The 26788-nt window shown below is 44.1% G+C and overlaps 2 protein-coding genes across 4 annotated transcripts in view; one reads left to right on the top strand and one right to left on the bottom strand.

The window, feature by feature from the left end:
- The window catches only part of ABCD4 (ATP binding cassette subfamily D member 4), a 30293-nt gene extending 26939 nt beyond the window's left edge, over window positions 1–3354 (top strand). For all 3 annotated transcript variants that reach the window (XM_048484897.1, XM_048484898.1, XM_048484899.1), the window contains one exon: window positions 35–3354. In XM_048484897.1, the coding sequence (XP_048340854.1) occupies window positions 35–103 (69 nt within the window). In that variant the 3' untranslated portion in view covers window positions 104–3354. The remainder of the gene's footprint in view (window positions 1–34) is intronic.
- On the bottom strand, window positions 1627–26788 carry LOC125426522 (acetyl-coenzyme A synthetase 2-like, mitochondrial). Its single transcript, XM_048484896.1, has 14 exons — window positions 26266–26788; window positions 21777–21873; window positions 20186–20385; window positions 18949–19124; window positions 18086–18238; window positions 12612–12759; window positions 11625–11762; window positions 11256–11348; window positions 10416–10528; window positions 7907–8033; window positions 6117–6244; window positions 4809–4872; window positions 3545–3666; window positions 1627–2247 (listed from the first exon to the last, which is right to left on the bottom strand). Exons 1-14 carry the CDS (start codon window positions 26567–26569, stop codon window positions 2071–2073), a joined length of 2040 nt encoding a protein of 679 aa, XP_048340853.1. The 5' UTR covers window positions 26570–26788; the 3' UTR covers window positions 1627–2070.

Genomic DNA, 26788 nt, shown 5'->3' with positions numbered 1-26788 from the left:
TGGTTCTCAGTTTGTACTGACTTCTGCATTTCAGTTCCATAGCTGGATATTGAGACTGTGTGGAGGAGGAAAATGGGAACTGACAAGAATCAAGAAAGACTGAGGCAGTCGTGGATGACAGAAAGCGGAATGAAAAGTTCAGACGGGACAGTTGCCAAAGTGCCTTGGAATCGGTGTGCCTTTGGGGTTGAAAGAGGCGTACCTTCAGAATCAACAGGTGCTAATGAGGTTTCCGTTAACTAAAGACAGTCCTCTTCTGCTGAAACAATAGGGCCAGAAGGGCAAATCATTGCCTTGTATAGAAAATTTCCTCCAGCCTCTTCAGAAAGAAGGTATTACGTAGGTATTCAATCAGAAGGAATTACTTAGAAGGAACAAGACACTTCTGCTTGCACCTCCTTTCAGATAGAATAACTAATTGGTGTTGGAGAGAACAGAATGAAGCAGTGAAGACTTGTTCTGAACATTCCACAATGTGAACATGAACCGTTCTCATCTGTGCCTGAAAGAGGGTGTGTGTGTGTTAGGCTTCAGGCTAAGGCCTTGCTGCCTGGATAGGAACATCTGAACGGCAATGACAATATCTCTACTCTGCACAGGACCCTGTCTGCTCTTGGTGCAGTGTCTTGACTCCCTTGATACTACAGCAACCTCTTCTTTCTCAAGGAGTTCACCAGTAGAGGGGGTGGGGGGGACTAAGGAAAGTATTCTAGGTTGTAAGTGTTGCATGCCTGCCAGCTCTTTGTATTACAGCAGTAGGTTTAATTATGTGTTTTCCATGGAGGGACAGAATCTCAATTCTCAGGGCTGCTGGAAATCTCAGAGCTGGTGATATGCATGCACACTCCGCAGCCAGGGAGATGGGTGTGCGTTGCCAGACTCCTGCAGATGCAGCAGATTTGATGTGATAATTGAAAGTCCTCTTTTTTGAGGCAGATGGACATTCCTGCCCTGTGACTGCCCAGGATGAGGGCGGCATGCAGGTTGCAGAGTATAGCTTCATAATGGAGAACCTGTGGAACTCGTGCATACTGCTGAGAGAGGATTCTTGGTGTTTTGTCTTTTTTCTTATTCTGTTTGCTTTTTAAAATGGCTTTCTGGTCCTTATTTGGGTTAAAATTAGAATTAAAGCTTGAAAATGTATGTTTTTTATATACTGGTTTAAAAGTTCAGAATCCAAACGTTTCTATCTCCAGCCCCAGTATGGTTTGAAGCTTCTGACAGTTATTAGATCAAACTTCCACACAGCATCCTATTCTAATGTTTCCTCCATTAGTACAGTTGTAGCGCTTTCCCTGTTCTCCTTTTCATCACATCTTAAAAACATCAAGAGGTAAAATCCGGAAATGAGTGTGAATGTGGGATGGCGTAGAGACAAATACCAGCCAGTCTTATTTTGACAAGTAAAGGTTTTTGAGTTGGAATTTAGAGGTAGACAATACAGAACTCTGCATTTCTGTTATAATGCCTTACACCAAAACTAGAATGGCTTTGTTTTCTGGGGGGGTGGGGAGGGGGTGGGAGAAGGAATCTGATATCCAGTATTAAGTAGTCCACACTTGCTTTTCCACAGTATGTGTTGGCAGACTACTGTGCAGAGAAGTGTCAGGCATACTGACCAAAGAATTAAAAGGTTAATGTTTATTAGGGGAACTACATTTCAGATAGGAAAGAGGAGGAGCAGAGAGAGCCATTACCTGCCACTACCTTGCTAGCTAGGGAAGAAGGAGGACATTTAACTTCTAAGAAGGAGGAGATTAGACCAAAGAGTATCAGTCTAAAAACCGACAAAAGGTGATACAAAAGGACAGAGGGGTCTCTAGCTTTACAGCCTATCTAGTTGACCACTTGCCTGCCCCCTGCTGCATCTTCTTAGTTCCTTTGCAGGCTAGATGTTGCCACTTCCTATAGTATGCTCCCACAACTCTTGGGGAAATACGTTTTTGTGGCTTTTTCAGTGGTTTATCATTCCTAGCTAATAAGCCACCATCCTCTTCAGTAAGGGATTTTTGAAGCAGGACAAACTGTTGCTGTTTGCAGGACACTTGGGAGCCACTTGAGGTATCTGGGCTACTGGCCCTCCTTTTCCGGCAGAAGTTTCCTGTGTCCCTCAATGATGTCCTTCACCGCCTCATGATCATCCAGGGTTGTTAGATCCCCCAGCTCGTTGGCTTTGTTTTCTACAATCTTCTTCAGAACCCGCCGCATAATCTTTCCTGAACGAGTCTTAGGCAGCCGCCGAGCCACCTGAGCCAGAAAAATAGGAAGGGTTACAGCAGGTTGAGACCAGGAGCAAGTTTTGCACTCACACTCCACCTCATTAGAGCAAAGAGCATTGGGCAGAAGGCAAGTGCTTGCTTGAGCACATACTGACTGCCGAAGTTCACGGTCACGTCTCTTAGATCCCTTCTGCACATGCAGAATAATGCACTTTCAATCCACTTTGCACCTGGATTTTACTGTGCAGAATAGCAAAATCCACTTGCAAAGTGAAAGTGGACTAAAAGTGCATTATTTAGCCTGTGCGGAAGGGGCCCTAGAATCACACCTAATTGGTCAAATAGGTTCAGGCCAGCTGCAGGCAGTGTGACATAAAACAAGAGCATTCATTCTGGTTTGTATATTTGTACATTCATTCTGGTTTGTACTTTAACCAAAATACCTGCTTTTGGACTGTGAAACTATTATCTGGATTCTGTACCTTCCTGGCGGACCAGGTGCTATCAAAGGCTCATTCTGCATATGCAGAATAATGCACTTTCAAACTGCGTTCAGTGCTCTTTGAAGCTGTGTGGAATGGCAAAATTCACTTGCAAACAGTTGTGAAAGTGGTTTGAAAATGCATTATTTTGCGTGTGCGGAAGGGGCCTAAGTCAGAGAACTAAAGCTCTCTGGACTGAGTATCCTACATTTGTTATATAATTTTATTGTTTTCTTTGCTGTTTCTGCATTGTTTATATAGTTGTATATTCTTCTATGTTTCGTTTAATACACTTTATTAATCGTATTCGGTGGTGTTACTTGGATTTTGGGGCTTCAGTATAAACCCAGGACCTTGCCCTATTTTGGTTACAACTTACAAGTATCCTACCTTGCAGGACTGACTTCTTGATTAATATCGGGTAAGTCTGGAGACGTGGTCCCTCAGTCTGTCAGTTGAGGGTTACCTGAGAGGGGCTGGTGGTAGCTCATTACTCAGGGCAGTGAGAATTCACTCCCCAATCTTCTGCATTTTGCTTTTTTTGGCCTATCACTACCCTTCACATAATGTATTGTTTTGTGTTTAGAATTCTGTATTTTGATCATAGAACATACGAAGCTGCCATAAACAAAATTAAACCGTTGGCCTATCTAGCAGTGACTCTGTGTCTCAGGCAAAAACCGTCTCTACTCTCTTCCCAACCTTTCCCAACCTTTGACTTAAGTTTGTATTTAGCTGCTCAGCAGACATGATCGGTTTTTAACTTGTCTCCTGCCCTCAATGAATATCCAATGATGTGCTAAAAGAATGCAATGGAAAGAGAAACAGTCTTCAGGTTATTACCTGAATATATTCAGGAGCAGCATATTTTGCTATCTTTTTGGAGACCAGCTCTCGAAGCTCGGAAGCTAACTTTTCATGGGACAGAGTAGAGCCTTTCTTCAGAACAATAAATGCGTAGGCGCCTGCAAAAAGTGAAGCCAAGAACGGAGTGAACAGCTGGGCATGTGGAATATCATAGGAGAGACTACACTGCTCACAATTAGGGCCACTTCTGTTGTTACCTGTTACAAGAGCCCTCTTCTCATGCAATAAAGAATTCATCAGATTTTATCATAAGTTTCCAACATCCAGCAATTAGATCATCAGAGAAAATGGCAGAAATGTGCAGTTCTGCATAAAATCTCCCCAAGGAACTGTAATTTGTTAAGATTGCTTTGAGCTATCCAAGCCATGCATGTGCAGCCTCTGTTGAGCTTTCCACGTGCAAAAATATTGCCCTGGTTTCCTGGAACAGTAAGACCCATGCTAAACATTACTTTTTTTAAAAAAAGGTAGGCTCAATTTTTGCTTATTCTCTTCAGAAGTAGAGCAGTTAACTAAATTCCCAAGCACTTCCAGTGTCCAATTTGGATTGGAACCATGGTATGGAGGAGAAGAAGAGGAGTTTGGATTTATATCCCCCTTTTCTCTCCTGTAAGGAGACTCAAAGGGGCTTACAATCTCCTTTATCTCCCTGCCCCCACAACAAACACCCTTTGAGGTGGGTGGGGCTTAGAGAGCTCTGAAGAACTTTGACTAGCCCAAGGTCACCCAGCTGGCATGTGTGGGAGTGCACAGGCTAATCTGGTTCCCCAGATAAGCCTCCACAGCTCAAATGGCAGAGCGGGGAATCAAACCCGATTCTCCAGATTAGAGTGCACCTGCTCTTAACCACTACACCACGCTGGCTTCACCCCTACCCCACTGTTCTGACTCAAAATGGGCTTTACAGATCTGCCTGCCTCTCTCTTCATTTTAAAACAGCCAGTTTCTTCAGCTTCAACTAGTCATGGGCATAAACAGTCACTCCAGCACCCATTCCAAAAAATGCCTGCTTGCTGAATGGGATGAGTTGTTCCTTCCCTTCTGTATCTGCAGTAAATGTAGAACATACTAGCCAATATTCCACTGGAATGCTCACTCGCTCTCTCAGTGGAAGGGGGCGGACACAAGAAGTAGTGAAACTAGGCTGACAGGTCCACTCAAAGCATATTTACTTTGAAGAAAGTCACCCTTGAACTCAAATGGCGTATCCCTGGTAAATATGCTTAGAAGTCAGGCTCACCTTCTCCTTTGATTTCATGAGGAAATCCAATCACAGCTGACTCTGCCACGGCACCATGGGTATTCTGGAACACAAACATGCTTGTTGTTTTACTTCAGATATACTGATAGGCTGGCAGGAACATGTAGCTTACTAACTTTAGTGAAGTCAAAATAAAAGGAACAGCATAGAAAGACCCTAATGGTTAAACCCTTCCTTTACTATTATGCATTAGTAAATAACAGCAGACATAAACCAAAACATGTCATGGTGTCTTATGCTGTAGGACAACTGTGTGAGCGAAGTTTCCACATTGAAGCTACACAACCCAGAAAAGAGGAGGGAGGAGACACTTAAGCAATGGCTGCTTGAAGTGACTTCGTGATAGATGAGGTGACCTCTTTGGAAAAGCAGTGTGGGATAATTGCAGGAAGAAACCATGATTGTTTGCCATGCTATTCTTCAGTGCTGTTGGGTCTCCCTCAAAAAATTGAACAGAGGTCCATCCATCCGTCCATTCTTTGCCTTATGGCACAGGTGTCAAACTCGCGGCCTTCCAGATGTTATGGACTACAGTTCCCATCATCCCCTGCCAGCATGATGTAGTCCATAACATCTGGAGGGCCAAGAGTTTGAAACCTATGCCTTATGGTGTAACCCCAAGAACTCCCTAAACCGACTAAAGTAGATTCTTAGTTGATTCTCTGAGGTTCCTGTACTTCCATATCTGCAAAAGTATCACAGGTACATTTTATCCAAGGAGAGAAAGATGTTTTGTTTGTTTGTTTTGCGGTGTCAAGTCACAAATGACAACCCTGTAGTGTTTTTAAGGCAAAAGATGTTCAGGGGTGGTTTGCCATTATTCCTTGGAGGTTGCCCATCCAAATACTTACCAGGGCCTACCCTGCTTAGCTTCTGAGATCAGAAACGATCAGGCTAGCCTGGAGCTATCCCTGTCAGAGTTTTGCATTTCTAGTTCCACATCAAAGTATTCCTGATTCCACATCAAAAAAAATTATGTGAGTGGAAATCGCAAATCAGAATTCACTATTTAATTATTTTTAAAATGCAAATGTTAATTACATTCTTCTGGGTTTGCAATGGTTTTTCAGTGGCTAAGGGGCTCTTCTTTCCCAAATCAGTGAAAAAGGAGCATTGAGATAGAAATGGCATGCAACCACAACAGAACACCAACCCAGCTATTGGTAGCTGCAAAGTAATAACATTTGCTCATTTGATTTAGCAAGTCCTGGGGTTCTGCATGGACTTCTATGACATCAAAAGATTCTGTGTCTTGTAATAAATTCTGTGGGTCTGCCCCAGCCTTACCACAGCATCTTCTATCTCAGCAGTGCCCAGTCTGTGCCCGCTGACATTGATGACATCATCCAGGCGGCCTGTCAACTGGTAATACCCTTTGCTTGTCCGATACGCTCCATCCCCAGTAAAGAAATATCCTAGAGTGATCAAAACAAAGCCAATGGTTGTACTTTAGTGTTTTACTGTGTTTTTCAACTTGTTCTGTGGTACCTCAGCATTTCTCAGATGTTTATCAGAGGTCTTTAAAGAAGAGATAAGCTTCACTAAGAAACAGCCTGTCCTTCAGGTGGAAGTTCCTGTGCAGTCTGTAATTACAGGGGGCTAGTAGACATATCTGTTCTCTGCGTGTTAGCCAGGATTTGTTTATTTGTATGTTTATCTTTATGCTTTATCTTCAGTAGGGATTCAAAACAGCTTACCACATCAATCTCCCTGCCTCCATTTTATCTTCAGAACAACTCTTTGAAGCATATTAGCATATAGTTACTTATTTCATTTATACCCCACCATTCTCCTCAAGGTGGACCCAAATTTACATTGTGTTTTTTTTACTTTAAAATCCTCACAAAATCCTGTGAAGTTGGTTAGGCTGTGTGTGTGTGTGAGTGGCCCAAGGTCACCCAACAGGGGTTTGAACCTGAATATTCCAGATCCAATCTGGCTTCCTCAATTTTCATGAGTAGATGAACTGGTAAACCTGTGTCATGAGTATACCACTTCAGATTCCTAGTGGGAGCTCACATGGTCCACTCCCCTAAAACAATCAAGCCAGTTGGAAAATGTTCCCCAAATATGCACCTGTCCTACATTTCCTGGGTGACCTCATCAGTCTATAAGACTTTCATGTTAATGACACCTGATTCTACCTTCATCCACCCAATAGACCAGGCAAAACATTTTGGTTTTATCTTTTCTCTTTTGCTCCCAATTTCCAGGCTGTTGCCAAATCATATCACTTCCCTCTTTCCAAAACTGGGAAACTACGCCCCTTCCTCCCTTTTCTCCTTATTGAAAACTGTCTTGCATTCTGATCATTTGTTATTTTTTTAAAAAACTTTTTTTTTTGTCTTTGCTACAGCAACTTCCTTCTCTCTGGTCTTCTGTCATGCATCTCACCCCCATTTCATTTCACCACTCAAATCATTCACCTCATCATTCTGATAATTGTTGCAATCCTTCCTCATTCCAGAAGAATGTCTTGAGATGCCTGCATACCCCCTTGACCCTCTGCTGTCACATCTGACCGTCATTCTTCCAGCTCTACCACCATCATCTGTCTCAGGATCTCACCTGCTTCCCCTCTCTCCCTTGCTGTCTTTAATGCCTGAACTTTTCCTCAGGATGTTTGTGCCATCTTATCTCCTTCATTTTTTTTTCAAAGTTCACAGTTTAAGTTCTCTGCTCCTTCCCTTCTGAAAGGAATCCTAAGCTTAAAAATGTTCACCGTGTTTCTTCCCACCTTCAAATCCCTTCCTTTTACCACAATTTTAGATTGCACACTCCTCAGGGCAGGGATCTGACTTCTTGTCTGTCAAGCACTGTGCACATTAAAGGAGCCATGCTAATAAAAAAGTATTTCCATTATGGAGCATCAGAGGCCTCCAACACCTGAATGTCTAACTAGGGCAATTGTGTACATATAGAAAAGGGGGAGCATAAATAGTTCAGAAAAGGTCTGCAGTACAATAAGTAGCTGAGTGTCATGAGCCCTTTCTCTGACACCACAAGCCCTTGCCTACAAACCCACATCCACAGCAACACACTGTTCTCATCCCTCCCTTTTCCCATCAAGACTGTACCTGGATAAGGCATCAGGTAGGTCTCCAGGAATCTCTGGTGGTCATTGAAAATGGTCCTTGCCATACCTGGCCACGCCTGAGAGATGCAGAGAGCACCAGAGACATCATTCTGTCTTAAGACTTTTCCCTGATGGAGAAATACATAATAGTTCAATAAGGTTGAAAAAAGCTCTTAGCGAGTCCTGAACAAATTTGCTTAGGTGTTAAGTAAAGATAACTCCTAAGTAAATGTCCACAGGACTGCAGTCTAGGCACTTAGCCTAGTCCATTCTACTCACTCCACAAAGCTATATGCTTCTGGACTTTGAATCAGTTTTGCAGGGCCTGCAAGACGGAGCTTTTCCACCAGGCATTTCCATCTAGCCAGCTGGCCTAATCAGTACTAACATTGGCCTGCCATGGGTGGGGGGGGGGAGGGGGGGATTTTCGCCAACTGTAGCTGTTTTTAACAATTATTTTACTGGCTGTTTTATCTGTGTTAAATTTACTGTTGAGCCGCCCTGAGCCCTTTTTGGGAAGGGTGGGATAAAAATTTAAAAAAAACTCAAAAAAGTGACAATTCCTTCTTTGATAGTTCGATTCTCTATCAAACTTAGCAACAGCCTAACATTCTTGTTCCTCACTGCACAGCCATTCCACTTTTGTGCTGACTGAGGAATTTTATTTGAATTCTGAAAACTTTACACATTACATGTAATGAGTCAGTTGCGAATTCCCCAGACTCAGCATGCATTCCCCACAGGTAGTGCTGGGATTGCCCACTCTGGGTTGAGAAATTCCTGGGAGTTTTGGGCTGCAGCCTGTGGAGGGTGAGGCTTGGAGAGGAAGCTAACCAAGATATAGTGCTGCTGCCGCCCACCCTCCAAAGCAGCCATTGTCTCCAGAGGAAGTGATCTATGTCATCTGGAGATCAGTTGTAACCTCTCACTCCAGGCCTCACCTGGAGGTTAGCAAGCTCGACACAGCTGTGTGAAGTAGCATTTTAAAGGTCCCCATGGGACCAATGCAGATTGGGGCTGTGGCATGTGAAGAGGAGGAACTCCTGCCTCCTACGCCACCATTTCATTTTCCCCAGTTAAAACAGCCATTTGGGAGCTGTGTACTATTCTGCTATATCTTTTTTAAAAAGTCTTTGTGGTAGGCGCAGGGTGTCTTTAAAATTGCAGTGTTAGTTTTTGCGTATATGCCCTTTACTCTGCATCCCTTTACATGCTCTTGATTTATATTTGGTGCGTGGCTGTCTGTTTCTTTTCCTCCACTTTTTTTTATCCTACTTTACACCTTATCTTCCTGCAAAGCTGGAGAGCGGTAATTCTTTTTCAGAGAGCAGAGAGTGGTTGGAAAGAAGAATTGCTACACTTTGTAAGTCCTCCCAACACAGGAGAAAGCATAAGCAACTACCCAGGCACCAGTCACGCCCATCTCCTCCTCCTCTGTGCGTCCAGGTGGAAACAAGAGTGGTACAATGAGCGTATCTTCATATGCAAAACTAGGACCACAGGCAGCAATGTAAGAAACATAGCACCATAACAGTCACCCCATGGAGTTGGAAGATCTTTAGGGAACTAATAAAAGTCTAATCAGGAGGCAGTATGGCTGAGTGGGAGAGTGCACACTCTGCATGCTGAAGGACTCAGGTTCAATCTCTGGCATCAGAATTTAAATTACTTCTGGTAACTTTTTAAAATTAAGTCACAGCTGACTTACAGCAACCCCATGGGGTTTTAAAGCAAGAGATGTTCAGAAGGGGGTTGCCATTTCCTGGATCCTTACAGGAGCTTATCTACAGAAAATGGTGCCCAGGGCAAACCACTGAGAGCTGGCCTCCGGAGAGCTGTTCTACCTGTGGTAGACAGTAATGGGTAATCCTGACTGCTGGAGGCCAGGTCTACTAGATCTTCTGACTGACAGGTAGACTAACTCTCTAAGTGATAGCAGAAGCTAAATGCTGGTGGGGTGCTGCCTGGAAGAAGGGATGTGGCAGCTTCCTGCCTTATCCAGGGGCTGCCAGGGCACCCCCAGACAAGTGGTGCCCAGGGCACACGCCCTGGCTTGCCTCACCCTAAATATGCCAGTGATTCCTCATTATGACCCAGTGTGCCTTGGTCATCTCCAATTCAAATACTGACCAGGACTGGCACTGCTTAGCTTTCGAGATCTGATGAGACTGAGCTAGCCTAGGCTATCCAGATCTCTCAACAGATGTTTGGAAAGATCTTCCTCTATCTGAGACAATGGATTGCTGTTGCCAGGCAGACTAGACAACAATGAACTACATCTACCAGTGTTTTAGCTTGGTATAAGGTTGCTTCATGCAGTCTGGAAGACTTCATCTGTATGATTCTACTTGATTCTATCAGATAATTCTGTTTTAGAAGTCACATTTCAACTGTTTGCTCTGATTAATATGTATGTGTGTGAGGGAGAAAAAGATTTTAAACATTTTTCTCCACTTTAAAGAAGTCATATGAGCCGAAAAGTGCATTATAAGGCCTCAAATAAACTGTACCTGGTCATCCATAAGAGATGGACTGATGCCAAACAAGGGTCTCATGGCCATTGCTGGAACAATCTCAGCTCCTGGGTTTGAAGGGCGAGGCGCAATACAGATGCCTCCTGTTTCTAAATAAGGCAAAACAAAATAGTGATACTCTTAAAATCTGGACAAGAGCAGGTTCTTAACTAGAGAAAAAAGCAGAGGCATAGCTGGGCCAGAGTGCACCAGGTACATACTCTGTGTTTTCCGCCCCGTCCCCCCTCCACAGCACCCTATCCAGCCCCCGACATCCCCACACTTGCCTTACTTCAGCCTGGAAAAGCGGCCGGTTCCCTTCAACCTGAAAACGGCCTGGTGAGAACTACACTTCCCATGAGACATTGAGACTCACAAGGTCTCCTGGGAAATGTAGTTCCCACCAGGCCGGTTTCATCCTGAAGGGAACAGGCCGCTTCTCCAGCCTGCACTGTTTTAATAAGGTAAGTGTGGGGACAGGGGGGGTGCCGCAGGGGACGGGGGTGGAAAACACAGAGCCTGGCCCCCTGGTAGCTCCACCTCTGGAAAAAAGCCTCTTTTATATGATCTTTGACTTTGGGAAAAGGAAACATTCCTCTCCTAAGCTCCTGTAGTCAACAAAGTCTTGGAAACTCATAGATCAAATACTTCAAGAACTGGGAATGATATTGTATCATACAAGATTCCCACATTTAAACATCTGAACTCATTGTAATAACAAACTGTGTTTTTCAGGCACTTGTTTGAAAGTACCAAGCTTGCGGAATTGTGTACATGATCCCTGTCTAAATGAGAATTGCTTTCTTAAGGACTTGAATATTACTCTTATTTTCCTACCGGTTTGCCACCAGGTATCAACTACAGGGCACCGTCCATCTCCAACCACACTGAAGTACCATTCCCAAGCTTCTGTGTTGATAGGCTCTCCCACTAAAGAGGGAGAAAAAAAGGCAAGCAACATATAAACCTTCCATCTTTAGCCTTGGAATTGACCCTCATAGAAATATGTGGCTACTAGCCTTTTCAGTCTTCCGCATGTTCTCCATGAAGTAGTGTTGTATTAATATTTCTGATTCATCTGAAACTTCAATTCTGGATTCCACCATCCCATTTCCTGAGAAGCCCTGGTCCAGAGTAAATAGTGATTCTGATATGATCTAGCTGTAAATACACTAGCCAAGACCAGTTGCTTGGCTTGGTACAGACCTGATCCAAGGATCTTGAGTGAAGATCTGTCATATTTCTTCACCCAATCATTCCCATATCTGAGTAGCAGGCGAATAGCAGTAGGGGCTCCATAGAACTGATTTATTCGCAATCTTTCCACAGTTTCCCAGTAACGTCCTGTAATGTGAAACAGCTCCAGTTACCTCGGGGTAATTCAAATTAGTCATGCCCTTCCCTCCTGCTTCAAGCCACCTACCTTATCTTTTTTTTAAACCACCTCTGCCTGATGATACCTTCACTTGCACAATTGTTCAGTGCCTTTGTTTTTTGTGTTGTTTTGTTTTGAAAGCTGGAATCAACTTGGTGTTGTGGGTTTTCTGGGCTGCGTGACCATGATCTGGTAGTTTTACCTCCTTCTCCTAACATTATATTATATTATCAATCGAAAACTTCACCTGGGAGACACTTTTTGTCTTTTGGAGGAAATTTGCAAGCACTAACATCAACAAGCAGGTTTCCTCAAAAAGACGAATTGTAGCCGAAAGGACAAATTGTAGCTCAACCATTCCTGGTTGAGAAAACAGTGTAGGGGGAAAGCTTAAGCCTCCCTTCCTTGTGCACCGTGGTCTTGATCCAAACTGGGTCTGTGCATCCCTACAAATTATGCTGCAAGCACAGAACTCCCAAGCCACATTTGATCAACAGGACCATGGCAAAATTGCGAGCGAGCCAAGGACTGTAATGTTTGAATTGTCCATTCTCATTTCAGACTGAGAATGTAGCATGAATTTTGAAGAAAGCTCCCCTATACTGGCAAGATCTTCTCTGGAGGTGGATTAATAATTGCCCTTTGCTTCACCAGAAGGTTCCTTACAAGTGGAACAGTGAGCAATGGGAGCGTGTTTGTTTTTAACTACACCATGATTAAAATTGGACAGTGTACATTGGGAAAAGACTAAACTGGTCTAGGGGCTGGATCCAGTCACAGGTGACCAGTTAGTCAGGCTAGCCATGCACATGATTTACCTGGATTGGGGTATATTGGAGTGCTCTCAAAAAGGACTGTAGTTCCTCCATTGCACAAAGGTCCATATACCACATAGCTGTGTCCTGTGATCCAACCAATGTCTGCAACGCACCCAAAGACATCTCCATCATGGTAGTCAAACACATACTGCAGGAGAGAAGGTAATAACAGCTTTCTTCTGGACTCAGTACAGAATAACTCTTTTTGTCATTATTTTTTATTTACTATGACCTTTTAAATGCCCCATAACAACAGCATCCAATGCTAGACAGGCACAATATAAAAGAATAAAATAAAAAACTTCCAGCTTTTTGCACTGAATATAGTTAAATTTTACCACTTGCTCCTTAATTATAACCAAATGAAACATTAAATCTTAAATGCTAACCATGAAAAGATTCGTACCTTTTTCTAATATGACTGAATCCTTAAATCTACCCTTCAAAACCACAAATCATTCATTTTTTTCCTGATTTACGAAAAAATCCAATCATCAATAAATTTAGTTATATTCTTTTCTCTAATCAAAGAAGTAAGTTTAGCCTTCTCCACCAATCCCAACAGCTTCACATCTTGAGAAAATGCCATTTAGAGCTGGAGTATCCTGTAGTGGTCTCTGTCCTGGTTTTATTTATTTATTTATAATGTGTGTTTGTATGTTTTTTACTGAATAATTTTATATATCAACTGCTGTTTGAATGTTGTAATGTTTGGTGCCTTGAGGATCCTATTCAGTTGGAAAGATAGCATAGAAAATTTTAAAATAAATAATAGTATTTCTGCTACTGGGAAGCTCACTAATATTCACATGACTTCTTTCCCTCTCTTGGAAAAAAGACACAGAACATCACATATATCTCTTTTTATAGGATAGCATGAGAGTCTTGCCAGTCACTTATGAGTTATTTTGCTTTTGTAACCTGCAGCCAACACAGCTGGTTAATGAGTAAAAATGTCATTCATGCTGTCCACTGCTGTTCTCTCAAGTGGTGCCATAAATACAGCTTCGTTCATATTTCTCAGAAAGTGCTGGGACAAGGCAAGAATCTCATTCATGGCTTAGGTTGTGCTTTTCTTATCCTCTGTTGATTTGAACTCATCTTGATGGTAGTAATCGCTAACACTCATGAAAGATGAAGCTTGTGCAAAAATCTCTCAAAAAGACAGTTAAGAGCAGCAACATTCAACATAGCTGGCCTCACTTTCCCCTTTTCCTTTCCTTTCCCCCTTTCTCCCCTTTCCCTTTAATTCATTCACCTTAGGGACTGATCTTGTGATGCCACAATACTACAGTATGCTGTAGTATTGACAGCTTCAGTTTAATTGTAGACCTATTGCTGTAAGCTACCCTGAATCCGTTACAGGGGAGGGTAGCATATCAATCAAATTATAAATAAATAATAATATGATCTGAACAGTGAATGAATACCCCCCTTTAAAAAAAAAAAGTATGTCTGAAGACAGTGGTGGGACTCAGATAATTTAACAACCGGTTCCGGTGGTGAGATTCAAATAATTTAACAACTGGCTGTTTACAAGCACCATTTTAACAACCGGTTTTGCCGAAGTGGTGCAAACCTGTTGAATCCCACCACTGTCTGAAGGTCTAAGAGAGAAGCAGAAAACCTGAAAATGTTGAATAAAATGTAATATAACGTACAATTAATCTATTATTCTCATCACTCTGTTCTCCAGATCAGTTTTCAGTACATTACTCAGTACGTTATTCAGACTTCTGCCACCCTTCCAACTCTTACATTGCCTGTCATTACGTTTAAAAATTCCACAAACATTCCCCTGGCCAGGCAGTGTGATCTTTCACAGTTTCACTTTTCTGACTGTAGCTGCTGTCAGTCTTCTAGTCCTGCCTTCAAGTCAAAACCATTACAGCGTGTTCAATAATGACTGGATTATATATCTGAACTCATTAGCAAGTCCTCTGCTTTTCTTGGGGCCATCCTTTGTAGTTCACTCCCTGCCTGTTTTAATGCCAGAGTGCTCTCCCACAGCCTTTCTCCAGTTTTCTAGTTGTTGCATTTGGAGCTGTCATTGACTTTCGAGTCCATTATAGAGGTTGCTGTAGCAATGATCTCCCGATGTTGACAGATGAGGATTCCGGGGGCAGGTGGGGGAGGGAGTATTACAGGGTTTGCAATAGAAAGATGTCATTCCCTGAATTGTTTCAGGCACCGCCAGCCTGCTGTTACCAGCTGGGAGAAAGAAGCAACAACTTGTTCCATAGTTTCCAAAAGTAATTGGAACAAACTGTGCTGCATTTTTACTATTTTGAAAGCTCTTTGTGTTCATATGTCTTTACATATGCTCCTGTACTCTCAGAACCTGTCTTCCACAACCCCACCAGCAATTAACAAAGTGCCCATTGTACAGCAAGCATTGTCTGTTTGTTCTGCTAGGCTTCCTGGGTCTTGTCCATATCTGGCATAGACTGAAGGGTAAATCAGAACCCAGTCATAGTAATATTGCTGAAATACTTTCCATTAAGTTCTAGGGTTTGACCTGCGCCAAACAATTCCAGGGAAGGTTGTAATTTACTCACAAATAAATCTGAACACATGGATTTCAATCCAGATAAACTCTTTTAGAATCAGCTGTAGATGAAAGGTACATGGAATTCACTGAAGTTTATGGGTACATGTAAATGTTCCTCGGCAGGAGCAAAAGCAGCTCAGGGACAGTGCCTTTCAGCAGGAACAAAAGAACATAAGAAATAGCCTGCTGGATCAGACCGGAGTCCATCTAGTCCAGCACTGTGCTACTCGCAGTGGCCCACCAGGTGCCTTTGGGAGCTCACATGCAGGATGTGGAAGCAATGGCCTTCTGCTGCTGCTGCACCTGAGCACCTGGTCTGCTAAGGCATTTGCAATCTGAGATCAAGGAGGATCAAGATTGGTAGCTATAGATTGACTTCTCCTTCATAAATCTGTCCAAGCCCCTTTTAAAGCTATCCAGGTTAGTGGCCATCACCACCTCCTGTGGCAGCATATTCCAAACACCAATCACACGTTGCGTGAAGAAGTGTTTCCTTTTATTAGTCCTAATTCTTCCCCCCAGCATTTTCAATGAATGCCCCCTGGTTCTAGTATTGTGAGAAAGAGAGAAAAAATTCTCTCTGTCAACATTTTCTACCCCATGCATAATTTTATAGACTTCAATCATATCCCCCCTCAGACGTCTCCTCTCCAAACTAAAGAGTCCCAAACGCTGCAGCCTCTCCTCATAAGGAAGGTGCTCCAATCCTTCAATCATCCTCGTTGCCCTTCTCTGCACTTTTTCTATCTCTTCGATATCCTTTTTGAGATGTGGCGACCAGAACTGAACACAGTACTCCAACCCCCCCCCCCCCCCACCCCACCCCACCCCCACCCCCCCCAACCCTCACCACCCCCTTCCCCCCCCAACCCCCCCCCCCCCCCACTCCCCCCCCCCCCCATCCTCGTTGCCCTTCTCTGCACTTTTTCTATCTCTTCGATATCCTTTTTGAGATGTGGCGACCAGAACTGAACACAGTACTCCAAGTGCGGTCGCACCACGGCTTTATATAAGGGCATGACAATCTTTGCAGTTTTATTCTCAATTCCTTTCCTAATTATCCCCAGCATAGAGTTTGCCTTTTTCACCGCTGCCATGCATTGAGTTGACATTCCCATGGAACTATCAACTAAGACGCCCAAATCCCTTTCCTGGTCTGTGACTGATAGCACTGACCCCTGTAGCGTGTATGTGAAGTTTGGATTTTTTGCCCCTATGTGCATCACTTTACATTTCGCTACATTGAACTGCATTTGCCATTTCTTAGCCCACTCACCTAATTTATCAAGGTCCGCTTGGAGCTCTTCGCAATCCTTTGTGGTTCTCACCACCCTACATAATTTGGTATCATCTGCAAACTTGGCCACCACACTACCCACCCCTACTTCCAGGTCATTTATGAATAAGTTAAAGAGCACTGGTCCCAAAACGGATCCTTGGGGGACACCACTCCCTACATCTCTCCATTGTGAGAACTTCCCATTTACACCCAGTTGCAGACACGGCCTACAACAGCTTTGTCCGGGTGATTTTTCTCCCCACCCCCCCCCCCCCCCACCCCCCCCCCCCCCCGCGACCCCCCCCCACCCCTCCCCCCCCCCCCCCCACCCACCCCCCACCCCCCCACCCCCCCCCCCCACCCACCACCCCTCCCTCCCTCCCCCCACCCCCCCCACCCCCCCCCCCCCCCACCCCCCCCCCCCCCCACCCCCCCCCCCCCCCACACACACCCCCCCCCACACCCCCCCACCCCCCCACCCCCCCCCCCCCCACCCCCCCCCCCCCCCACCCCCCCCCCCCCCCACCCCCCCCCCCCCCCACCCCCCCCCCCCCCCACCCCCCCCCCCCCCCACCCCCCCCCCCCCCCACCCCCCCCCCCCCCCACCCCCCCCCCCCCCCACCCCCCCCCCCCCCCACCCCCCCCCCCCCCCACCCCCCCCCCCCATATAGACTTCAATCATATCCCCCCTCAGACGTCTCCTCTCCAAACTAAAGAGTCCCAAACGCTGCAGCCTCTCCTCATAAGGAAGGTGCTCCAATCCTTCAATCATCCTCGTTGCCCTTCTCTGCACTTTTTCTATCTCTTCGATGTCCTTTTTGAGATGTGGCGACCAGAACCGAACACAGTACTCCAAGTGCGGTCGCACCACTGCTTTATATAAGGGCATGGTAGGGGAAGAAAGAGTTAAACACACTCCCCCCCCCCCCAATTCCATTCTTCCTGTCCAAAAAGTAGATTCAGTGGCTGCATGTGGAAAAGGAAGTTTTCTAGTAAATGGTGGATTTGTTCTTCTCTGGAGATTTGGGAAGAGGATGTAGGCTTATTAGGACTCCTGCTCTGGTGGGAGTACCACACTCCCCACCCGCCAGATCCACAACACTCAGCTGGGGGGAGGGGAAGATCAGTAGTGTCCTGATACCATCTCATCACTTCTGGTGAGACCAAAAACTGATATTGTGTCAGGCAATGCTCTAGCATGTGTCCAAAACTGGTTTAAACGACAGAGTTCTGGCAGAATGCTAGGGTACTGCTGGCAACATGACTATGTCACCTGTGTTGCCAATGAGCCCTCCCTCACCCATGAGTCTCCTGTTAAGTTGCCAGCCTGAGGCTAGCAGTCTAAGGATAGAGGCAGACACCAGATCAGTTGTAACTTTGAGATAATTCCATGCCCCACCTGGATGTGGGCAACCAACTGCTCATTGCTGCCTACCAGGCCTTGCATCTGTTATGGCTGTAGCCACTGTTAAAGCTTGTGACTAAACAGATCCCTTTCACAGAAAGGGAAACAGATCATGAGGAGCAAGGATTCTTGGAGAGGGTGTATATGAAGAAATGCCACATCATGGCAGATTAACAGTCTTGTTTGTTCTCTGTGAAGTTTCCAAATATGTCGGTTGTAATATATTTGAGCACCTTTACCTTGTGTGTGATGGCAGTATACAGCAAATAGCCAGCCTGGGAGTGGACCAAGCCTTTGGGTTTTCCAGTGCTGCCTGAAGTATAAAGGAGGAACAGAAAATCTTCACTCTCCATAGCAACAGGCTCACAGGTCACATCCTCTTTCATCATCGCCTATCACAGGAAGCAGAGAAACACTCTCAGTGGGTCCTCTTCATGGGCCCCAGGATATTGTCTGCATTCCCGTATATCAGAACTCAGGTAACAGTGAATTTCCTTTTCAAAACTGCCCACCATTGCTCCCTTGCCCTGGCCCAGGGGCGTACTGCCTATAGGGACATGGGGCAACCAACTTGGCAGGATGAGCGTCACTATTTAAGGCTCCAAACTGCAAACAGCATAGCATTACATAAAACCAGACACAAACATTCCTCCACTAGCATGCCACCACAGCCCTTAGAGTTATGACAGCCAAATGATCTAGTCCTGCAGTTGATGTGGTACAGCAGTAATGCACCAAGATACATCAGAGGAGATGTGTCTCATTTTGTGTAATCCTATGAATCGTTCTGCTTACAGATGTGAGAGCAATTGTATGCCCACCTCATCATCATATATTCATTGAGCCTTGTTTCCCTTCTCAGGATTAGGATGCTCTTGAACCAGCCCAAGTCATGCTTGTTCCATTGTTGTCACTGTGCCAAGATAAGACACCATTTCCCAGTGTGCACTACCTGACTGTTTTATGGGTAGGACAGGAGTTCTGGTGCTTGTACTACATTCATCATAATGCAGGTGGGAGAAATGCTGATGGAACAAGGAATGTGGGGATTCTATAAACAGTTCAGAAGATCACTTTCCCACGTTGGGGACACGGATCTCACCTCTTCCAATGGTATATCCAAGGCTGACATTGGAACCTTTCCTTCTGTCCTCTTGGAAACAAAAACTCGTTTCACTATGGGACACAATTTCACTGCCTCATCCACCATCCGCTTTAGTTCAACAGCCTTACCCCCTCGCAAGCCCTGGTTCACTGTGATCACTGTTTCAGACTGAGCTGGAAAAGTTGAAAGAAAAGAAAATGCAAGCAATTCATTGTAGACTTCCCCTTCGACCCAACTACTCTCCACTGCATCTTAGGCTGAGTAAAGAAAGAGATTTTCTAGTGTATTTGTCTTCAGCTGCTGAAGGGCACACAAATGGCCTAAACTGTGTCACATCTAGGTTGCCAACATCCAGGTAGGGCCTGGTATTTTCCTGAGATTACAATTGATCTCCAGCCTGCAGATACCAGTTCTCCTGGAGAAACATCATTTTCAGAAGGCAAACTCTATGATATACCATAGATTCAAAGTGAAAATTCTCTAAATTCTCTCCTCCACAGGTACCACTCTGACACTCCAAGAACTGTCCAGGCCAGAGTTGGCAACCAAAGTCATACCAAACACAGAACATGATAGACCAAGTGTTATAACATTACAACAATATAACAGTGTTCAATTGCTGACTAGAGAAAACAAAATGCCCTCCAGCAGGGGAGGCAAATGGCTGTATCATTCATAGGAGTTGGGAATTTCCTGGATATTTTGGGATGGATCCTTCAGACAGCAGAGTTTGGGGATAGGAGGGATTTCCGTGGGGTAATATGTCATAGAGTTCACCTTCCAAATCTGCCATTTCTCCAGTGAAACTAATCTCTGTAATCTGAAGACGAGTTATAATTCTGGGAAATCTCCATGCCCCACCTGGAGGATGGTAACTCAGTGGAGGATGGTAACTCGGGGTTGTTATGCAGAGCCAAGCAAAAGTCATACAACATCACAGACCCAAAACCCTTCCTACTGCAGAACAAGCCCAAAGTTCTAACCCCTGCTCCAAATGTTGGTCATAATTTATGACCAAATTATGCTAGGACAGTTGTGAGTCCAGTGCAAAGTACGCCAAATTGTGCTAGGACAGTTGTGGTAAGCAATAGAAAGACTTGTGTATAATCACAACTTTTGACATCTTAATTGGTCATTGAGAGCTTATGACAAGACTGCCAATGCTCCTAAAAGAATGCAAAGAAGAAAAATAGCTCCTTTGCACTGGACTCATCTCAAAATAGGAAGCACTTACCATCTTGGATCCTCTCCGCCAATGCAACAGAGCTGAACCCAGCAAATACCACCGTGTGTATGGCTCCAATTCTGGCACAGGCCAACATACTTGCCACAGCCATTGGACAGGGGGGCATGTAGATGGTAACCCTGTCCCCCTTCTTCACTCCTTCTCGTTTCAAGGTGTTTCCAAGGCGACATGTCATCTCCAGCAATTCTCTGTCCAATGAAATCACCTGATAGTTTTGCTACAATCATATTCACAGATGGCAAATATTATGCATGCAGTTTGAATACTCATGTTCAGGTTCTGAAGCTTTCCACTGAAAGTAACTTCATGGGAATGTTGTGTATATGAGACTTGGAACCTGACTGGCACTCAGGATTGACAGTATTGTGGTGGATGCAGTATTTATCAAACTTTATGTGCTAGGATCCTAGGTTACCCTGTTGGGCCACAACAAATCCAAAAGACAAAGTCACACAATATTATTAGGACCAATCAAAACTCATACAAGGTTCAAGGTTTCAGGTGTTCTAGAACTCTCCATCTGGCTGATGTTAGGAAAAATGTGGGGCGGCGAAGAGAGTGAAAAAGATGTTCCTAGCCATGATGTTAAGCCAGAATATTGTGAACACTGTACAGAATAAATTACGTTATGTGATATTTGGCAGAGCTGGTTTCAAGTTGCATCTACACTTGCTGAGAAGAAAATCAAAAGGCACTTTCCATTTAAGACTGTAAAAGCCTATGGTAAAGGTCTCTTCAACACCAGATGGAATATACAAGTCCCTTTAGAACATGAGAACAGAAGGAAGGAAGATGTGGAAGTCCTTATATTAACAGAACTGGAGAACAGAAGCCAAATTAGGTAATATATCTAGAGGTGGGTAGAAACAACCCGGAAGCAAAACAGTATCCCATATCACCTTCTTCCCACCAAAACCCCCACACCTTTATTTGAAGGCTAAATTTCAAAGGAGTCAGATTGATTCATCTGATTCCCCAAAAACAAAGATGCTTTTATTAGAACCAACAAACACATCATTTATTCCACTGCAATGTTCACAAGATGCATACCAGAGGCCTTTAACTTCATAGAATGAAACATCTCTCCTCCTCCCTTTTAACGTAGAGCCTGATTAAGAATTCTGGAGAACTCAAAAAAGTTTGCACACTGTTTCATTCCCCCTCCCCACAACTGGATAACACCCAATTTGGCTTCTGTTGATTTGTCAGTTTGCTAATATAAGGATTTAGATGTTTTCTTTGTCTCCTTAATCTTTTAAATGATGTGTGCTGTGAGTTCTACAAAACTTAAAAGATTGTACACTTCTTGGTGATATTTTTATTAGTCCCAGTAACAAGTATCATATGATTCTGAATTGTTCTTGGACTTCCCACACTGATGTTTCCACAAATGATTTTCCTTGGCAGAGTATAGGGAATGCTGAGATGTACAAAATAATTTTTCCCATGATGTGAGGATTATAAGCTTATTGGATCACGATCTTTTCATTACTTACAAATATAATGAGCAAATGTGAAAATTCCTCCTCCCCCACCCCGCTTCCAATAATAATACTAATTAACAATAATAACTAATTACCTGTAGGTAATTTGGTCCTCTTGTCCAGGCTCATCTTTCTCCCAGATCAGGGCCACTTTATTTGGGGCACTGTGAACATGTCGATCCAAACAGTTCACTGGAAGAGAAGAAGACTCTCACTATTGCAGACTGGGCCATTTTTTCTGCTTTAGCACAAAGCCACATCTGAGAGCCTAGTCCCAAATTGTTAGTAAAATTGGTGACTCTCTCATGTACTTTTTTGTTGTAGACAACTCTTGGACAAAGGCTTACCCAGTATATTAATTCTGATATTTCTCTTGACCAAAGTGCAGCTCATGGCTTACTATATCTAATAGCCCAAACATACAGGATCAAAGAGAGAGAGAGAGCAAGTTATGCTTTCAGCCTAATGTTCTCTCTGATTTATGCAAGATTTCACTAGCATCCTGATCTGCAGTCAGACCAATTCCTCCAACACAATTTAATTTCTGTTCATGGGTGATTTCCACCAATTCTTCCCACTTCAGACCCCCACTTTGTCCTCTACACTTCTCCTGATGAGATTAGATAGATTCATGCAGGATAAGTCCATCAATGGCTATTAGCCATGGGGATTCAATGGAACATCATATTCAAAGGTCGTAAACCACTGAGTATCAGAAAGCAACACCAGGAGAAGACCTTGGTCTCTACACCCTGTTAGTTGACCTTCCAGGGCAACTGTGTGAAACAGAATACTGAACAGGAAGGACCACTGGTCTGATCCAGCAGGGTTCTTCTTATGTTCTCATAACTCCTCCCTGGGACGAAATTTCAGCAACACAGTTCTCCCATTGAAGATCTCTCTAGTTAGGGAACCAGATATTCAGCTGAATAATTTTATGCTAACAGCACACTAATTTGTGACAACCCCTGACCTGGATTGACCAGAATAGCCTGATCTTGTCTGCTCTCAGAACTAAGCAGGGTCAGCTAGTAATTGGATGGGCTGAAGTGAACCGATGACCAGCTGCCTCATAGAAATACACAGTCATCTGTAAGCCCTGCCATAAAATCTTCATATTATACTCAGGGAAGGAAGCAAGTACACTGTATGGCAACAAGTGGAAGGAAGACTGTATGGTTACAAGTGGAAGGAAGATCATTTGGTTATACTGTCACTGAGGGGGGAAGTAGTGCATGGTTTAACATGGTTATATGCAGGCCCAGCAGGAATTGGATAGCTTGCCCCCTCCCCACTAAAGGATTAGTCCAGAAAATTCCTCCCAACTGGGAAGCAACAGATTATATGTTCAGCTTGCTCAGCAATAATCTGCCAAGAACAAGGGGCAGGGAAGGGAGAAACACTGTGGAAATCTGTGCCTCTGTGTGTGCAAGAGACCATGTTTTTAAAAAGTTCCTGCTGCCTTGCACCCATTCATCTGGGAGAAATGCCAAGGCAGTGGAGTGACTAGTGTAGCGCTGTTTTTGTGCTGTCATGTCACAGCTGACTTCTGGCACCCCATAGGGCTTTCAAGGCAAGAAACATTCAGAGTTCGTTTGCCAATGCTTGTCTCTCCACCACAACCCTGGTAACCCTTGGAGGTCTGGTCTCCCATCCAAATACTAGCCATGGCTGACCCTGCGTAGCTTCTGAGATCTGACAAGATCAGACTAGCCTGGGGCTATGCAGGGCAGGGCAATACTGAGTAAAATGTAGCCTTCTCTTTTTGTGTTTTGTTTCTAGTATTCTGCAACATCTGTAACCGTGTGCGGATATATTTCCATGTGTTTTTACTTTGTTTAGGATGCATGCTAGTTAATGAAGATCTCTTCCTTTTAAAGATTTCAGGCTGCTCACACAGTTTTTTCTCACAGGCCCAGCTGCTTATCCACACAGATACACCCAAAATCTGGTCAAGCTAGAGGTATAGCTAGGGATGAAGGAAGAGAGAGTCATTCCTCATACCCGATTCTTTCAATGAGTCAGATCACTGGAGGAATGGAAGAAGGGGCAACGTTGTCTGACTGTTAGCAGTAATTCCTTGAAAAGTAGATTGGGGGGGGGGGGTAGGGTTTCTCTGCAAAGAGAGTTCAGGCACTCCCAAATACACACATGACACCCTAACCTCTTGATCACTCACAGTCTGAAAGATGGGAAGAGGAGAGACCACTGTCTCTTTCCTAGTTTTTGTGTTGTTCCCATAATATTAATCAGTGGGGAAATGACCGGCTCCCTGGTATCTGTCAAAATGAGTCCAGTCCCTGGTATCTATAGGTAAAATGATCTCAGTAGTAGATCCCTATAAGAATGGGTCTTTGCAAAGCCTCTGAAATAGGTCATAGTATACCCATTGTTCAAAAAGTCCTCACCGCTCTAGTGGCTGATCTCTATCTGCAGCCAAATCAATGGGTTATAGCCCTACCCCTCATGAGTTAGTCCTGCTGGTAATCATAACCAGGAGTTCCAACAGTGTCTAAATTATTGAGATGGGCATTTCTTATTGAACTTTTCTGTTTCATGTTTGTACAAGCCTACAACAGCAAACAGTACAACTTGAAAGTACGTGGCCCAAACTGTGTACCCTAGGGTCATCCCTACTTTGTAAGATCTGTTGCACAGCCTGACCCAGTGTACTCAACGTAACGTTGTACAATTCCAAGTTAATCATTTGAAACTCCCCAGAATGAACCAGTTGCACAACCCAGATAGATTAATCGCATTGTCTGGAGTAGATTAGTTGTATATCTCAGGCAGTTGCACACACCACTTACAGTGCATTGTAAGTCTTTTTGGGGGCCAATGCAACAGACAGACCAGTATATAAATGCTATAAAATTATTAATTGCTATTACAAATATGGGAAATAATATAAAGATGATGGAGTTAAGTCTTGGAAAAACTGATTATTCTGTACATGTATCAACTTAGTCATCCATTGTTGTTCGTCTCTGTGTAACCCCCTTCCACATGCAGAACCTTTTTTGTGAGGGCTCCTCATCTGGAGAATGCCCTCTACTTGGACATTCTTCTAATCTAATATGTTTCAGACACCAATACCAAACATATTCGTTTACCTTGAAATCTTAGTGATTTCATGTTTTTGTGTATTGCTGTTGTAAACTGTTTTTTCCCTCTTTGAATACCTTTATGCAAACAAACCCTACTTTTCTTGCTTCAGTGGGATTTTTAATATCCCTTTTTTATCAGATGCCTAGCTCAATGGTCCCCTACCTGGGGTATGCGTACCCCAGGAGTATGCGCCAGAGCATTTGGGGATATGTGAAAAAAATTACATAATGAGTTTGTTAACATGGGGGACAATTTTAGGGAAATGAGTTGCCAAGGGGCACAGGAGTTAAAATAGGTTGGCAACCAGCCACTGCCTAGCTTTAACTGATTTTATGTATTGCTGGTTCACATTGTAGTGTAATTGAAGGATTTCATATTTGTTGTTGGCCCTGGAAATCTTGCTCATCCAGAGACTTCATGAACCACAGCTGATAACTTTTCAAAAAGACTTGCCAGGAAAGTTTTCAGGTTTGATGCCACATCCAAATATGAGTCTATCATTTCACAGTTCATATAGTCAAAGAAGACATGAAAGGGTAATTTGTTAATTTTTTCTCAACTGGGCTCTGATACTAAAAGGGAGCTTGGCTGAGGAAAAATTGCTCGGGGCCACTGAGAGGGAATCAAATTATTATAAATAGTCAGGCATCAGCTCCATGTGTACTTCGTTCAAGGTTCACACATATCTACAATGAATTGTGAGCATTACAGACTCGTCCAATGGGTCACGCACCCAGCTACGTTCTGTAGCTGTGTTCCCCCGCCGCCCCCAAGGAGGCTTCCTGGCAATGTGGGGAGGCTTAAAGGGCAAAAAAGCCTCCCTGCTGCTGGAAAGCCCTCATTGGGCTTAATAGATTTGGTGGCGTACATCTGAAGCCCTGGCGTGCAGTGCAAGGGGGCCAATGACCGAGCCACTCTCCCAGATCACCCCTCCTATGCCGGCGGTACCATGTCCCACCACAAGGAGGGTCAAGACGGCCACCTGCTGCCAGTAAATTTGCCCCTCCCCAGGGAGAGCAAATCTGCCAACCTGACCCTACATTGCTCCCACCAGTGGATTCCCTCACCCCACCCCAGACGGGGCTGATAATCTGATAAAGGTAATGTTTTGTACAAGAAACATTACTTCAAATGAGATACGGCTGATTACTGCATTATATTAATTTCATAATCAAGGGGGAAATATTGCTGTATTATTTCCAGACTACTCTGTACTTGCTCTCTCTCTCTCTCTCTCTCTCTCTCTCTCTCTCTCTCCTTTTTTCCCTCCCAGTGTTTTTGTCAGCTCCCCGAGCAGATCTTTTGTGTTCATCAGAAGAGATCTGTGTAGTCAAAACACTGATTGATATATTTAGCCAAATTTGAGAGAAAAGTATAGGATTTTTGTAGGGAAAAGGGGGGAAATGAAAAATCCACCTGGAAAGGAAATGTTCCTCCAAGCAGACAGAGGCAAACAACAGCTGGTTTCTTACTTACCTGATACATTCAGCTGCCCTCCAAGGAACCAGGACAGATGTCCTTGCTGTAGGTTGCAGGAACTGACACAGTGAAAAGGGTTGATCCATGTGAGCCTGCTTCTCGCCAGTGTCCCCCAAAATGTGTCTGACTGTTCCACAGACAGCTGATACAATCCTTGGTGGTCTCTTGGTCCAGGAAAGGCTGCGGCTTCTGGCATGTATGCAGTCAGAGGTCCCCGGCTCCATGCTCTGGTTTTGCAAGATAAGAATCTGTCTTTGGGTGCAATTTTTGGAAAGCAAGTTCTAGCAAGCAGCCAAGACATAATCCTGGGGTACAAGAGCAGCCCCTCCCCACCTCTGAGCCAAGGAAATCTTCTTTAAGCACCCATCCTAGTAGAAACACTGTTCCTGTTTTCCTGGCAGTGCAAAATGTGTGTTCATGGTTTCCCTTAGCACCAAATTGTACATCCACATTCGGCGTGAATACAGTGAAAGAAGGTTGCACTCTCTTTCTGGATAACACAAACATGTATATTCTTCTT

Source organism: Sphaerodactylus townsendi, linkage group LG02 (genome assembly GCF_021028975.2).
Source record: "Sphaerodactylus townsendi isolate TG3544 linkage group LG02, MPM_Stown_v2.3, whole genome shotgun sequence".
NCBI lineage: Eukaryota > Metazoa > Chordata > Lepidosauria > Squamata > Sphaerodactylidae > Sphaerodactylus > Sphaerodactylus townsendi.
The sequence above is the reverse complement of the archived record's forward strand: the minus strand, read 5'-3'. Positions and strand labels throughout refer to the sequence as shown.